The sequence below is a fragment of the Chiloscyllium plagiosum genome, chromosome 2 (genome assembly GCF_004010195.1).
Source record: "Chiloscyllium plagiosum isolate BGI_BamShark_2017 chromosome 2, ASM401019v2, whole genome shotgun sequence".
In the NCBI taxonomy this organism is placed as follows: Eukaryota; Metazoa; Chordata; class Chondrichthyes; order Orectolobiformes; family Hemiscylliidae; genus Chiloscyllium; species Chiloscyllium plagiosum.
The window spans coordinates 10,696,911-10,710,799 of record NC_057711.1 but is presented as its reverse complement, the minus strand read 5'-3'; the positions used below and the strand labels follow the sequence as shown (position 1 = coordinate 10,710,799).

General features: G+C 44.4%; 1 protein-coding gene across 4 annotated transcripts in view; it reads right to left on the bottom strand.

Moving 5' to 3' along the window:
* mfsd10 (major facilitator superfamily domain containing 10) overlaps positions 1-12,944 on the bottom strand; it is a 56,606-nt gene extending 43,662 nt beyond the window's left edge. The window contains exons 1-2 of one of the 4 annotated variants that reach the window (XM_043703801.1): positions 12,747-12,944; positions 5,790-5,995 (exon numbers count right to left, since the gene is read on the bottom strand). In XM_043703801.1, coding sequence (XP_043559736.1) covers positions 5,790-5,978 — 189 coding nt within the window. In that variant the 5' untranslated portion in view covers positions 5,979-5,995; positions 12,747-12,944. Of the gene's footprint in view, positions 1-4,480; positions 4,721-5,789; positions 5,996-11,431; positions 11,452-11,628; positions 11,692-12,746 lie in introns of those variants that run through there. The other 3 variants (XM_043703811.1, XM_043703820.1, XM_043703838.1) reach the window with 3 other exon arrangements.
* Positions 12,945-13,889: the final 945 nt, after the last annotated feature.

The window sequence follows — 13,889 nt, the reverse complement described above, 5'->3', positions numbered from 1 at the left end:
GATAGGGGAGGGGAGGGAAATATATCCCTGGTGGTGGGGTCCGTTTGGAGGTGACGGAAATGACGGCGGATGATACGATGTATCTCTGGATTACTAGTCCAGTAACAATACCATTAAACCATCATTTCCCCTGATTGCAAGATCTTACTCTGTGCAAATGTGCACCAGCAGGCATCAGTTCTAGCTGACATGTCTCCTCTCCTTCATTGAGAAGTTTTATAACGCTGATAGGGGAGGGGAGGGAAATATATCCCAGGTGGTGGGGTCCGTTTGGAGGTGGCGGAAATGACGGCGGATGATACGATGTATCTCTGGATTACTAGTCCAGTAACAATACCATTACACCATCATTTCCCCTGATTGCAAGATCTTACTCTGTGCAAATGTGCACCAGTTCTAGCTGACATGTCTCCTCTCTTTCATTGAGAAGTTTTATCTTCTGTTACAATCCTGACACCATTTGGAAGAAATGTTACCCCTCACTGCCCTCAGCAGGCAATCTGTAGCTTTTCACTTTAAAAAAAAGTTATACAATAAAAAAAGGAGTGGGAGATAAGTAGCAGAGCAGAGATAACAAATCCAGAACAAACCTTTGGTCGTTACTCGTTCCTCCTTTCTTTCATAATGAGTCAACAGAGCCTTTATTCGAGGCAGGGTCAGGAATAGTTGCCAGGAAATATTTCTCCATGCAGAGAAATTATCAAAAACAAGAATAACTTGCATTTCTGCAGCGTCTGTCACTTGCAGGCAGACGTCCCAAAAGCTTTTTTATAGTTTAAGGAGGGGTACAGCAATGTAGCCAAGCAGGATGTGAAAAGAGAGAAAATGACGGGAAGACTTAAAGGCATAGCTCAAGGAGAATGTATTTAAGGAGGTTTTGAAAATGACAGGAAGATAAGGGCCTGAGGTGTACGGTCTTAGACCAGAAGACCAACTGAAGTAGGTAGGGGAGTAGGTCAGTTAGCCCCTTGAGCCTGATTATGACCAATCAGCATTCCTCACATCCACTTTCATGCAGTTTCTCTGTAACTCTTGATTTCCTGACTGATCAACGATTGATCTGTCACAGTCTTAAACATACACAAGGACTCAGCCCCCACAGCTCTCTGTACCGAGGACTTACAAAGACTCTCCATACTCTGGGAGAAGTATTCCTCCTTATCTCAGTCTTAAACTGACATCCCTTTATTGTAAGATGATGCCCTCTGGTCCTAGACTCTCCCCTGAGGGGAAATACCCTCTCAGCATGTTCACAGTCAAGCCCCTTAACAACGTTTTTTTTAATCCATTTATGGAATGTAGGTTCCTATATGTTTCAATGAGATCACCTCACTCCTCTAAACTGCAGTGAGTCGAGTCCTTGTTTCACCTTTGTCCATAAGACAATCCCTTCAAACCAGGGATCATTCTAGTGAACCTTCTCGGAACTGCCGCCACTGAATTGATATCCTTCTTTGAACAAGGGGACCAAAAACCACTCACAGTACTCCAGATGTGGTCTCACCAGCACCTTGTACAGTTGCAGTAAGACTTTACGTCTCCTATACACAAACACCTTGAGATAAGGGCCAGCATTCCATTTACCTTCCTGATTACCTGCGATACTTGTGTGTGTGTGTGCTGGCTTTCCATCTGTGCTCCCCTACCCCCCATCCCATCCCCAGTCTCTCTCTGTTGCAGCTTTCTGCAGTTTTTCTGTACTTTTGTTCTCCCATCCAAATGAACAAGTTATACCTCATCATGTTCCATATGCCATCATTTTGCCCACTTACTTCAACAATCTCGCTTTAAACTGCTTGTATGTTCTCCACCTATCTTTGTGTTATCTACAAATCAGTCTACAGTAAATTGCTCCCATCTTCCAAGTCATTAATATAAATTGTAAACAGTTGTGTTCCATGTAGAACCCAACTGACTACAGATCGCTGAACTGAAAGAACCCCTTATCCCCATTTTGTCCCCATTAGCTAATTCTCTGTCCACACCAATATATAACCTCCAAAACCATGGGCTCTTATTTTATGACTTAAGCCTTTTTTTTAAAATACTTTTTCGAACACCTTCTGCACGCCCAAATACAACACATCTACCGGTTCTCCTCTATCTACTCTGGTTGAGACTTCCTCAAAAATTAACAAATTAATCAGAAAAGATTTCCTTCTCATGAAGTCATACTGACCCAGCTTGATTAGATTAAGATTTTCTGAAAGTTCTGCTATTACTTCCTTAATAATTGGTTTCAATATTTTTCCAACAACAGATATTAGGCTCATCACCTGCTTTTTGCCACCCTCTCTTTTCGAAGAGGGGTATCACATTGGTATTTTTCCAAACATCTGGAACTCCTACAGAATCCAGGGACATTTGGAAAATTACAACCAATGCGTCCACTATCTATGAAGCTACCTCTTTTAGGTAGCTCTTTTAGAATGCAAGCCATTAGGGCCAGAGGACCTATCTGCCTTTAGCTCCATTAGTTTGCCTACCACTACTTTTGTAGTTATGGTGGTATTTAATTCCTCCCCTTATTCTTTCGTATCAAAAGGATATTCAAAGTATCTTCCACCATAAAGACTGATGCAAAATATCTATGTAACGCTTCCTTGTTCCCCAAAACTGTCGTCCAACATTCATTTTCTAAGAGGCCTGTATTCACTTTGACCTCTCTGTCTCTCTCTTTCCCTTTTTATATATTTAAAGAAGCTCTTAATTGAGCAGATGCCAGAGTTGACTGGTGTGAGTCAGCTTGAGGAACAAAGAATCCCAACACAGTGGGGATATTAAGTTTGAGTGTGGGAGAAGGCTCATGTCGGTACAGCATTAACAATGAAGAGGAACCTGATTGAGGTGTCCAAAGTTATAAAGTCATGACATGGAGGTGCCAGTGTTGGACTGGGATGTACAAAATTAAAGATCACACAACACCAGGTTATAGTCCAGCAGGTTTATTTGGAATCACTAGCTTTCGGAGCACTGCTCCTTCATCAGGAAGCATTTTTAACTTTAAAGTTATAAAGGATAGACAGGAAGATACTTTCCCATTGAGTGGAAGAGTCAAGGACCAGGGCACAAAAGATAAGGAGTAGGCGGTTCAGAAGGGACCTAAGGAATAATATTTTCACTCATCGAGGGCGGTGGATATCTGGAACTCATTACCAATTTAGATGAGCCTTTAAAATGCCATAGCATTCAAGTCAATGGGCCATATGTTGGGAAATGGAATTCGGATAGATAGACGCTTGGTGGTCAGAATGGACACAATGGGCCAAAGGGTCTATCCTGTGCTGTGGAAAATCTATGACTCTAACAATGACTGTTACTATAAACAAATATACCTCCCCGATTTCTCAAATGCTGCAGGTTCTTCATGCTAAGGATTATGGGTAGGTGAGAAGCCATTGTAACTATCCTGACCGATATATGCTGGTGTTAGTATCCCATTTGTATTCATTTTTTTTCATTTACGAATGCAGTTAGCTAACGATGTAACAATGACCCAGATACAGAGAAACCTCGATTATACAGCATTAAATTATCCAAATATCTGATTATCCAGCAAGATCACAAGGTCCCGATGCTCGGCTAAACCATCTTATCCGGCATTCGATTATCCGGAATTCGATTAACTGAATGAAATACTACCCGCCCGTGTCCTTCAGATAATTGAGGTTCCTCTGTAATCTGATTTCAGTCATGTTGATTAAGGGATAAATATTACCCAGGACACTGGGGAGAATTCACCTTCCTCAAAAGAGTGCCATAGAATTATTTACAGCCATCTGAACAAGTATGTAAGACTTTGTGAAGATTTGTAGCTCAGGTTGAGGTTTTGGATGTAGGTTTGCTCACTGAGCTGGAAGGTTCATTTCCAGATGTTGCGTCACCCTACTAGGTAACATCTTCAGTGGGCCTCAGGCGAAGCAGTGCTGATAATTCCTGCTTTCTGTTTATATGTTTGGGTTTTTTTGGGTTGGTGATGTTATTTCCTGTGGTGAAGTCACTTCCTGTTCCTTTTCTCAGGGGTGGTAGATGGGGCTAACTCAATGTATTTGTTGATAGAGTTCCGGTTAGAACCCAAACATATAAATAGAAAGCAGGAATTATCAGCAGTGCTTCGTCTGAGGCTCACTGAAGATGATATCTAGTAGGGTGACAAAACATCTGGAAATGAACCTTTCAGCTCAGTGAGCAAATCTACATCCAAAAGTATGTGAGACCTTGTTTGAACATCTCATCTGCAAGAAGGCAGCTCTGACAATGCAGCACTCCCTCATGGTCACACTGGAGAGTTATTTGATGTTTGGGCACAACCTCTAGAGTCAGACTTCAGGTGTCAGTTCAGAGGCCACAGTTAACCTGTGGCAATGGTGAACAGAGTAAACTATCAACGAATAGTTTTAGTGAATCTCCTGGATTCTCCGCCTAATCACAGAGGCAGACACGCAGATTATCAAAGCATTTTTTTTTTAAATTCACTCACAGATCGCGGGTATCACTTCGGTCACATTAATTGGCCACACGGCAGTTAAGAGTCTGTAGGTCTGGATACATATGCAGGTCAAACCCGTTAAGGATGGTAGATGTTTGTTCTGAAAGGGCATTAGTGAAACAGATGGGCTTTTTTAACAACAATGACTAAGTGCTCACTATTAAGCTAGCTTTTAATTCCAGGCTTTTTTTTTAACTGAAATTCATTCATCAAAGTGGGATTCGAACATATTTCCCCAGATATTATCCTTGGGTTCTGGGTCACTAGCCACCACCTCACCCCAGATTCTAAGAAAGGTGATGTCCCACTGGGTCCACTGAAAAGTTTCAAGCAGGATGACGTTTGGAGTTGTTATAAATGGACAATACTTCAAGTCTCCAGCAACAATATCTTCACTTCAAAGATCCCAAATCAAATCATTAGAATCTGACTGTACATGACGAGGGCAGCACGTTGGCTCAGTGGTTAGCACTGCTGCCTCACAGTACTAGGGACCCAGGTTTGATTCCAGCCTCGGGTAACAGTCTGTATGTAGTTTGCACATTCTCCCCATGTCTGCATGGGTTTCCTCCAGGTGCTCCGGTTTCCTTCCAAAGACCAAAGATGTGCAGGTTAGGTGGATTGGCCATGTTAAATTGCCCCATAGTGTCCAGGGATGTGCAGGCTAAGTGGATTAGCCGTGGGTAATGCAGGGTTACAGGGATAGGGTATGGGAGGTGAGTCTGGTGCAATGCTGTTTGGAAGGTCAGTGTGAACTCGATGGGCCAACTGGCCCGCTTCCATACTGTAAGGATTCTATGATTCAGGCCATCATGTCTATGCCAGCTCTTTGGAAGAACATTTCTATTAAATTGCTCCTTAACCTGTCTCTGGACCAAGGAGAACACACCCAGCTTCTTCATTCCTTCCACAAAACTAAAGTCCCTCAAAGCTGGTCCCATTCAAGTGAGTTTCTTCTGCACCTTTTCCAAAGCTGCAATATTCTTCCTAAAATATAATTCTTGGAATTGAATATAACACTTGAGCTGAGGCCTAGCATAGAATTTTTGCATGATATCCATGCTTTTGTACTCATGGCCTCAAGTTAGAAATACAATTTTAACACGTAATGTCTATGCTGATTATGATGAATTCTTCCGTACAACTCACAATTTATCTCTTTATTGATAACACATCCTGTAGTCAATGGCAATATACTGCCCACTCACCAGAAACATGCAGATTATACAAATTAAAATGTCAGGAAATTTCTCTTTACCATAAAGTATAGTATACTGAGCTAAATCTCACTTGCACTCACATGATCAGTCTTTCCATAATATTCCAGTATGGAAGGCAGCAGCGGTAAGATGAGAGTAAACCCAAGCAGATCAATGAGAAGCATCAAGAAAACAATAGTGATGATGTGCGAGGACCCATCATGGCTGCTGGCTTCAGTCTTGGCCTCATTACTTTCTTGACCACTGCTGTGCTGCTCTCTTCTCTCCATGGTTTACAACAGTCTGTCTAAAAGGAAGCAAGAAGCACAATTATTTCTTTTCTCTCTCCCCCACTCCTTACTGTTTCCAATTTCACTTTCCCTCAGGGTCTAAAAGGGAGGAGGGAAATAGACGTAAACTACTGAGTCATTGTGTATTGAATTCCTTCTGCCAAATCCGGCAGAGATGTATTTGCATATCCTCGAACCTCATTTACTGCATCCAGTGCTCTTGATGTGGTCTCCTCTATATCGGACAGACTGCGCACAAACTCACTGAACAGTTCAGGGACCATCTCTGGTATGTACGCACCAACCAATCCCACCTTCCGGTGGCCATCCACTTCAACTTCCCCTTCCCCTCTCCCGATGACATGTCCATCCTGGGCCTCCTCCACTGCCTAAACAAGGCCACCCGCAAACTGGAGGAGGGACACCTCATCTTCCACCTCGGGAGCATACAACCACATGGCCTCAACATTGAATTCACAAGTTTCCAAATTTCCCCACACCCCACGCCATCCCAGATCCAACCCTCTGACTTGGCACTGCCCTCTTGACCTGACCTACCTGTCCATCTTCCTTCCCATCTATCCACTCCACCCTCCCCATCAACCTGGTACAATCACCTCCTACCTGCATCCGCCTATCGCCATCCCACCTACCATTCCCCCACTTCCACCCCCATACTTATTTCTCAGCCTCCTTCCCTCTCCCCAGTCCTGATGAAGGCTCCTGACTGAACGTCACTTCTCCTGCTCCTCAGATGCTGCCTGACCTGCTTTTTCCGACGCCACACTCTATCTACTGACTCTCCAGCATCTGCAGTCCTCACTATCTCCTACTTCCTTCTGCAACACCCAATAAGAATCTGACAACACTTTCACACATTACAAGTTTGAACTACTTGCGCAACAAATGACCCAGCTGAACTTAAACTTAAGCACATCATTATCACATCATTAACTTATGGATGGAGAGCCTTTCAGTTCAGAGACAGTTCACTGCAATGATGCCCAGAGGGGGGGGGGATTAATCACGAAAAGATTGAACAGGTTTGGCCTCTACTCACTGTAGTTTAGAAGAATGAGATGCGATTTCATTGAAACATATCAGGTTCTTAAGGAGCTTGACAGAGTAAATGTTGAAAGGATGTTTCCCCTCGTGGGAGAGTCTAGGGCCAGAGGGCACAGTCTCAGAATAAAGGGGCACCAATTTAAGATTGAGATGAGGAGGACTTTCTTCTCTGAGTGTGGAGAGTCTCCTGGAACTTCTTGCCAAAGAGAGCTGGGGGGGGTGGGGGCAGGGAGATTTTATGTATATTTAAGGTTGAGATAGATTCTTGATCAGCAGAAGAATTAAGAGTTACAGGGAAAATGCAGAAAAGTGGCAGTGAGGAATGATGGATCAGCAGAATGGTCCAGCAGGCTCAAGGGGCTGAATGGCCTAACGCGTTTGTATTTCTTACAGTCTTATCGTTTTAAATCTAGGCTGCACTGTGACAGGGACTGTCTTTTAAGTGACACATGAAACCAAGGCCACGTCCGCTCTCTGAGGTGGACGTAAAAGATTACACAGGATCCATGCAATGTGGAAAGATGCTGTTCAGCCCATCGTGTCTGTGCTGGGTCTCCAGATGGGCAATTCACTTGGTTCCATTCTCCCACTTTCTCCTTGTAACCCTGCACATTCCTCCTTTTCAGATAACAGTCTGACTCCCTATTGAATCCTGCAATGGATATGCCTCCATCACACCTATTGATCTATAAGTGATCATTGACCAATAATGATCCCTCACCCAACACCAATGAAAACAGGTCATTATCTCAATGCTTTTTGTGAGATCTTGCTGTCAACAAAATGGCTGCCACATTTCCTACAACAATAGTGACTGTACCACTGTATGTACGTTTGTGGCAGTGAAGGTGTTCTGGGGCAGCTTAAGGTTATGAAAGGTGCTATATAAATGCAAGGTAAATATTTTGTCCAGAGTGCTGCGTGAGTCAGATTGGTTGTGGTGGTGGAGGTTCAGTGGTGGTGGGGTTGGAGGGGTATGTTGTTGGAATAAATATGTATCAAATTTTGTTTTTGCCAGCATATTATGAATTGGCACTCTCAATAAACCGGCAGAAGTTATATATCTCAAATACTGTGAAGGTTGCTGTATTATTCTGTCCAACTACTAGAGAATTTTAATTTGTTTACCTTTATTTTTTTTTAGATTAGATTAGATTACATTACAGTGTGGAAACAGGCCCTTCGGCCCAACAAGTCCACACCGACCCGCCGAAGCGAAACCCACCCATACCCCTACATTTTACGCCTTACCTAACACTACGGGCAATTTAGCATGGCCAATTCACCTGACCCTGCACATCTTTGGACTGTGGGAGGAAACCGGAGCACCCGGAGGAAACCCACGCAGACAACGTGCAAACTCCACACAGTCAGTCGCCTGAGGCGGGAATTGAACCCGGGTCTCAGGCGCTGTGAGGCAGCAGTGCTAACCACTGTGCCACCGTGCCGCCCAGGGCTGGAGGATTTGAGCTATAGAGAGAGGCTGAACAGGCTGGGGCTGTTCAATCAAATTGCCACACGAAATATCAACAGTTGATTCAATTTTGATTTAATTTCTCCTCAAATATAACGATCTCCGAATAGTCATAGAGTCATAGAGATGTACAGCACGGAAACAGACCCTTCAGTCCAACTCATCCATGCCAGCCAAGTATCCTAACCTAATCTAGTCCCATTTGCCAGCACTTGGCCCATATCCCTCTAAACCCTTCCTATTCATAGACCCATCCAGACGCCTTTTAAATGCTGCAATTATACCAGCTTCCACCATTTCCTCTGGCAGCTCATTCCATATATGCACCACCCTCTGCGTGAAAAAGTTGCCTCTTAGGTCCCTTTTATATCTTTTCCTTCTCACCTTAAATCTGTGCCCTCTAATTCTGGACTTCCCTACCTCAGGGAAAAAAACCTTGCCTACTTATCGTTTCCATGCCCTTCATGATTTTGTAAACCTCTATAAGGTCAGCCCTCAGCCTCCAACTCTCCAGGGAAAACAGCCCCAGCCTGTTCAGTCTCTCTCTATAGCTCAAATCCTCCAGCCCTGGCAACACCCTGGGAAATCTTTTCTGAACCCTTTCAGGTTTCCAATAGGAAGGAGACCAGAACTCCATGCAATATTGCAAAAGTGACCTCACCCATATCCTCTACTGCTGCAACATGACCTCCCAACTCAATACTCGGACTAATAAAGGAAAGCCGTCTTCACTATCCTATCTACCTGCGACTCTACTTTCAAGGAGCTATGAACCTGTACTCCAAGGTCTCTTTGTTCAGCAACACTCCCCAGGACCTTACCATTAAGTGTATAAGTCCTGCTATGATTTGCTTTTCAAAATCAGCATCTCACATTTAGGCTCTCTACTGTTAAGTTTTTTGCCCGGCGAGGTTGCATTATTGTTTTTGCTGTAAATAAAGTATAACAGTGAGGTGTATATCTCCTGCATTACGTTTCTATTACTTAGTGTGAGATTTTACATTAATTATATGGACCACTTGATTATCTGGAATATTTGGGTGCTGGTTAATAAAATGTTTGCTGTATAATCATAATAAATTAAAGCTGGGAAGTAATTCAGGGGAGATGTCAGGGAGCTCAGTTCTTTATAGTAGACGCATGAAATATTCTCCCCTAGGAAGCAGCGGATGCTGCAGGGTCAATCAAACATTTAACACTGAGAATAAAGAGTCTTTGTTGGGCAAGCCAGGTATTTTGAGTTAAAATACTTGTTCCAATTGGAACGTGCTGGAGGGACTGAATGGCCTCTGTTCTGTTCCTATGTTCCCAGGCTCTTTCTTTTATTATGCCCCCCAGATGCAAAATAACTTCTACATAATGGTTAACCAGCTATGAATTAATCAATTCTCCACGTGGCACTGTTGCTTATACTTCGACATCACGTCATGGCGTACTGTCTCCGATATCCGAGGATGTGAAATGTCTCGGGTTTATGACAAATCATTCCTCCTTAACCCTCTCACCAAGACTAGCCACCCCGCTCCCCCCTCTCCCACCCAGGACACTCACAACATTCCCTGCCCTGTGAAATCTGGGAATCTTTATTTTGGTTGCCATCAAAACCAATTTTTCTGGGAGGAGAAATTGTTAAAGGCTGTAAAGCATAAGGGTTTAATGCAATGCTAAGTTTTACCTGACAGGCATGGGATACAAATGCAGAGTGTTAATGCTAACTTTGTACAGACGACTGGTTGTGCTACAGTGAGACTATAGTCTCCAGTTTAGGCTGCCTCACCTTAAGAAAAATGTCAAGGCCAAGGAGTGGCTGAGAAAGGGAATGACTCAGATGATACCCACAGAGATGAATTTTAGTTATGAGGAGAGACTGGAGTAACTGAATTTTTTTTTCTCAGTGGAGTAGAAGGTGATTAGGTGAAAATTGATGGAAAATTTCAAACCTTTGACAGATTTATCACAATCTTTTAAATGATGATGAATAGGGGCAATTGGGCATGAATTTAAGATTGTCACCAGCACCTCGAAAGACAGAAAAGTTTTGTATAGAGAGCCTTAGGATATGGGGTGTGCTTCAAGGAACAGGAAACAAACAGAATCTATTCACAGCTTTTAAGAGAGATAAATATTTCAAGAAGTAGGGCAGTGTGACAGGGTTAACAGCATGGGTCTGAAAGAGAGGTGGCATAGGTATGGTGACTCAATGGTATCCTTCGGCACAATGCATTAAAAAGAAGAAAATATATTTCAAATCAGCCTGCTGAGACATAATTCAACACAGGCTCAGGGCAGGTCGGACTTGAACCCGAGCTCTTGGCCTAGTAGTGAGACACATTATCACAGTACCACAACAGCACTCACACATTATGCATTTAATGCTCTCCTAATGAGGCCATAATTGTCTGGCACTGGTTTGTGTCAATGATTGAGTGATTTCTCTCCACCCAAGAATGCAGGGTTTGGAACACAATAAGAGCACTCCTCCACCCTTTATAGCAATGGACAATGAGAGTACCTTTTTTTAAAAAAAAGAACTGGTTTAAAATAAGGGGTTGCCCATTTAGATGTGAGGGGAATGTTTTTTTCCTGAGGGCAGCAAGTCTTTGGAATTCTCTTCCTCAGACGATAGCAGAAACAGACTCTGAATAATTAAGGCAGCAGTAGAGATTATTGATATGTATGGGGGTAAAAGGTCATCGTGAGTGGGCAGGAAATGTGGATTAGAGGTGACAATCAGATCGGTCATGATCTTATTAAATGGGGGAACAGACTTGAAGGGGCTCAATGACCTACTCCCGCTAATTCGCATGCTCTACCAACATATTGTATTAGTTTGAAAGAATACTGAGCCTTGTAGATAAAGGGATGTCATAGAACTTTACAACTGAGGAAGCTAGTTGACCCACCAGTATTTCACCTGCAATTAGGGAGAAAGAGAGTCCAGGTCAAGTGAAGAGACAGCATGAACCGCAAGGGGTGGTGTCAGCAAAAGGAAGATGGAGGAACTGTAAGAACAATATGATGCCATTAAATCCAAGTCACTGGCACCAAGTAACACGGCCAGATTGTCAAACGTCAGAACCAAAACACAGAGTATGGCAGAACCAGGCTTACTTCTAGCTCATATGTATCACGTCACCCAGGTTATGTTCATCCAAGTAACACAGAAACATAGAAAAATAAGAACTAGAGTAGGCCATTTGGCCCCTCAAGCCTACTCTGTTGTTCATTTTGATCACGGTTGATCATCCAACTCAGTAGCCAGTTCCCACTTTCTCCCAGTAACCCTGTTCCCCCATGCAGGACCAACTCGAACAAGGGGCATTGATATAGAGTGAGAGGAGGTAAATTCAAAGCTGAGATTAGGAGAAACTATTTCTCTTGGGAGAGTAGTGAATATGTGGGACTCACTGCCCCAGAGTGCAGTGTAGGCAGAATAATCAACAGACTCTACAAAGAAATAGAGATGTTTCTCATGAAAGGCAGGATAAAGAGCTGCTTGAGTCCTGCTCACAGAACCTGGTAGAGCCCCACAGACTGGGGCTCTGCTGGATTCCTGCTCATAGGGAGCCTGCTGGAGCCCTACAAACTGGGAACCTGCTGGATTCCTGCTCATAGCGAGCCTGCTGGAACCCCACAGACGGGGAACCTGCTGGATTCTTGCTCATAGGGAGCCTGCTGAAACCCTACAGACTGGGAACCTGCTGGATTCCTGCTCATAGGGAGCCTGTTGGAACCCTACAAACTGGGAACCTGCTGGATTCCTGCTCATAGGGAGCCTGTTGGAACCCTACAAACTGGGAACCTGCTGGATTCCTGCTCATAGGGAGCCTGTTGGAACCCTACAAACTGGGAACCTGCTGGATTCCTGCTCATAGCGAGCCTGCTGGAACCCCACAGACGGGGAACCTGCTGGATTCTTGCTCATAGGGAGCCTGCTGAAACCCTACAGACTGGGAACCTGCTGGATTCCTGCTCATAGGGAGCCTGTTGGAACCCTACAAACTGGGAACCTGCTGGATTCCTGCTCATTTGGGAGCCTGCTGGAACCCCACAGACGGGGAACCTGCTGGGTTCCTGCTCATTTGGGAGCCTGCTGGAACCCCACAGACTGGGAACCTGCAGCACCCCTGCAGACAGGAGCCTGCTGGAGCCCCACAGACTGGGAGCTGTCCCCGGGGAGCTGCTGTGCGGCTGGAGCCTGGGGGATGCGGCTGCCCCGCTGTCTCTACCTGTTCTCGGCTTTCCCCCCCCGCCCCGGGGACTGGGCGAAGCTCCTGCCCTCGACCCTCCAGCTGCAAACTCCTGGCTCGCTCGCTTGGTCTCTGGCTCCCAGTCGAATTGAGTTTGTTTTCCGAGGGTTTTATTTTCTCTGCCCTGGAATCTGAAGAGGAAATGAGGAAGCAGTGTCAAATTTCACCCTTGCTGCACAAAATACTCTGAACGCATGCGTTTGACTGCTCTGCGCGTTCCCAACCAGATGGACTGTGTTTGAAAAATCTCAATGCACTGTTTTTTTTTATTATAGCTGTTTGTTTGGAAAAGACAGATTTTGGATTGAATACAGATTTGGGAGTAATTTTGCAAAAAATGTAACTCGACTGGGTACACTATGTTAAACATTAGTCAGGCTAAACCGAGAGCACTCTGTGCTTTCCTGGTTGCTACACTCGAGACAGGATGTGATAATTATATGAGAGAGGCAAAGCAAAATTATAGAAAGATAGCAAATATGAACAGTCGGCTATTGGGCGTTTCAAACCTGCTTTCCATTCAATATGATCATCCAACTCAGCCCTGTTCCTGCTTTCGCCTCAGACCTTCTGATCCCCTTAGCCCCTTGGAACCAATATCTAACTCCTTCCCGAAAACATTCAATGAGTTGGTCTCAACCACTTTCTGTAACAGAGAATTCCACAGGCTCCCCACTGTCTGGGTGAAGGAATTTCTCCTCATCTCAGTCCCAAATGGCCTCCCTTGTATCCTCAGACTGTGACCCCTGGTTCTGGACTGCCCAGTCATCAGGAACATTAGAACATAGAACAATACAGCACAGAACAGGCCCTTCGGCCCACGATGTTGTGCCGAACATTTGTCCTAGCTTAAGCACCCATCCATGTACCTGTCCAATTGCTGCTTAAACGTCACCAAAGATTCTGACTCTACCACTCCCACAGGCAGCGCATTCCATGCCCCCACCACTCTCTGGGTAAAGAACCCACCCCTGACATCTCCCCTATACCTTCCACCCTTCACCTTAAATTTATGTCCCCTTGTAACACTCTGTTGTACCCAGGGAAAAAGTTTCTGACTGTCTACTCGATCTATTCCTCTGATCATCTTATAAACCTCGATCAAGTCACCCCTCATCCTTC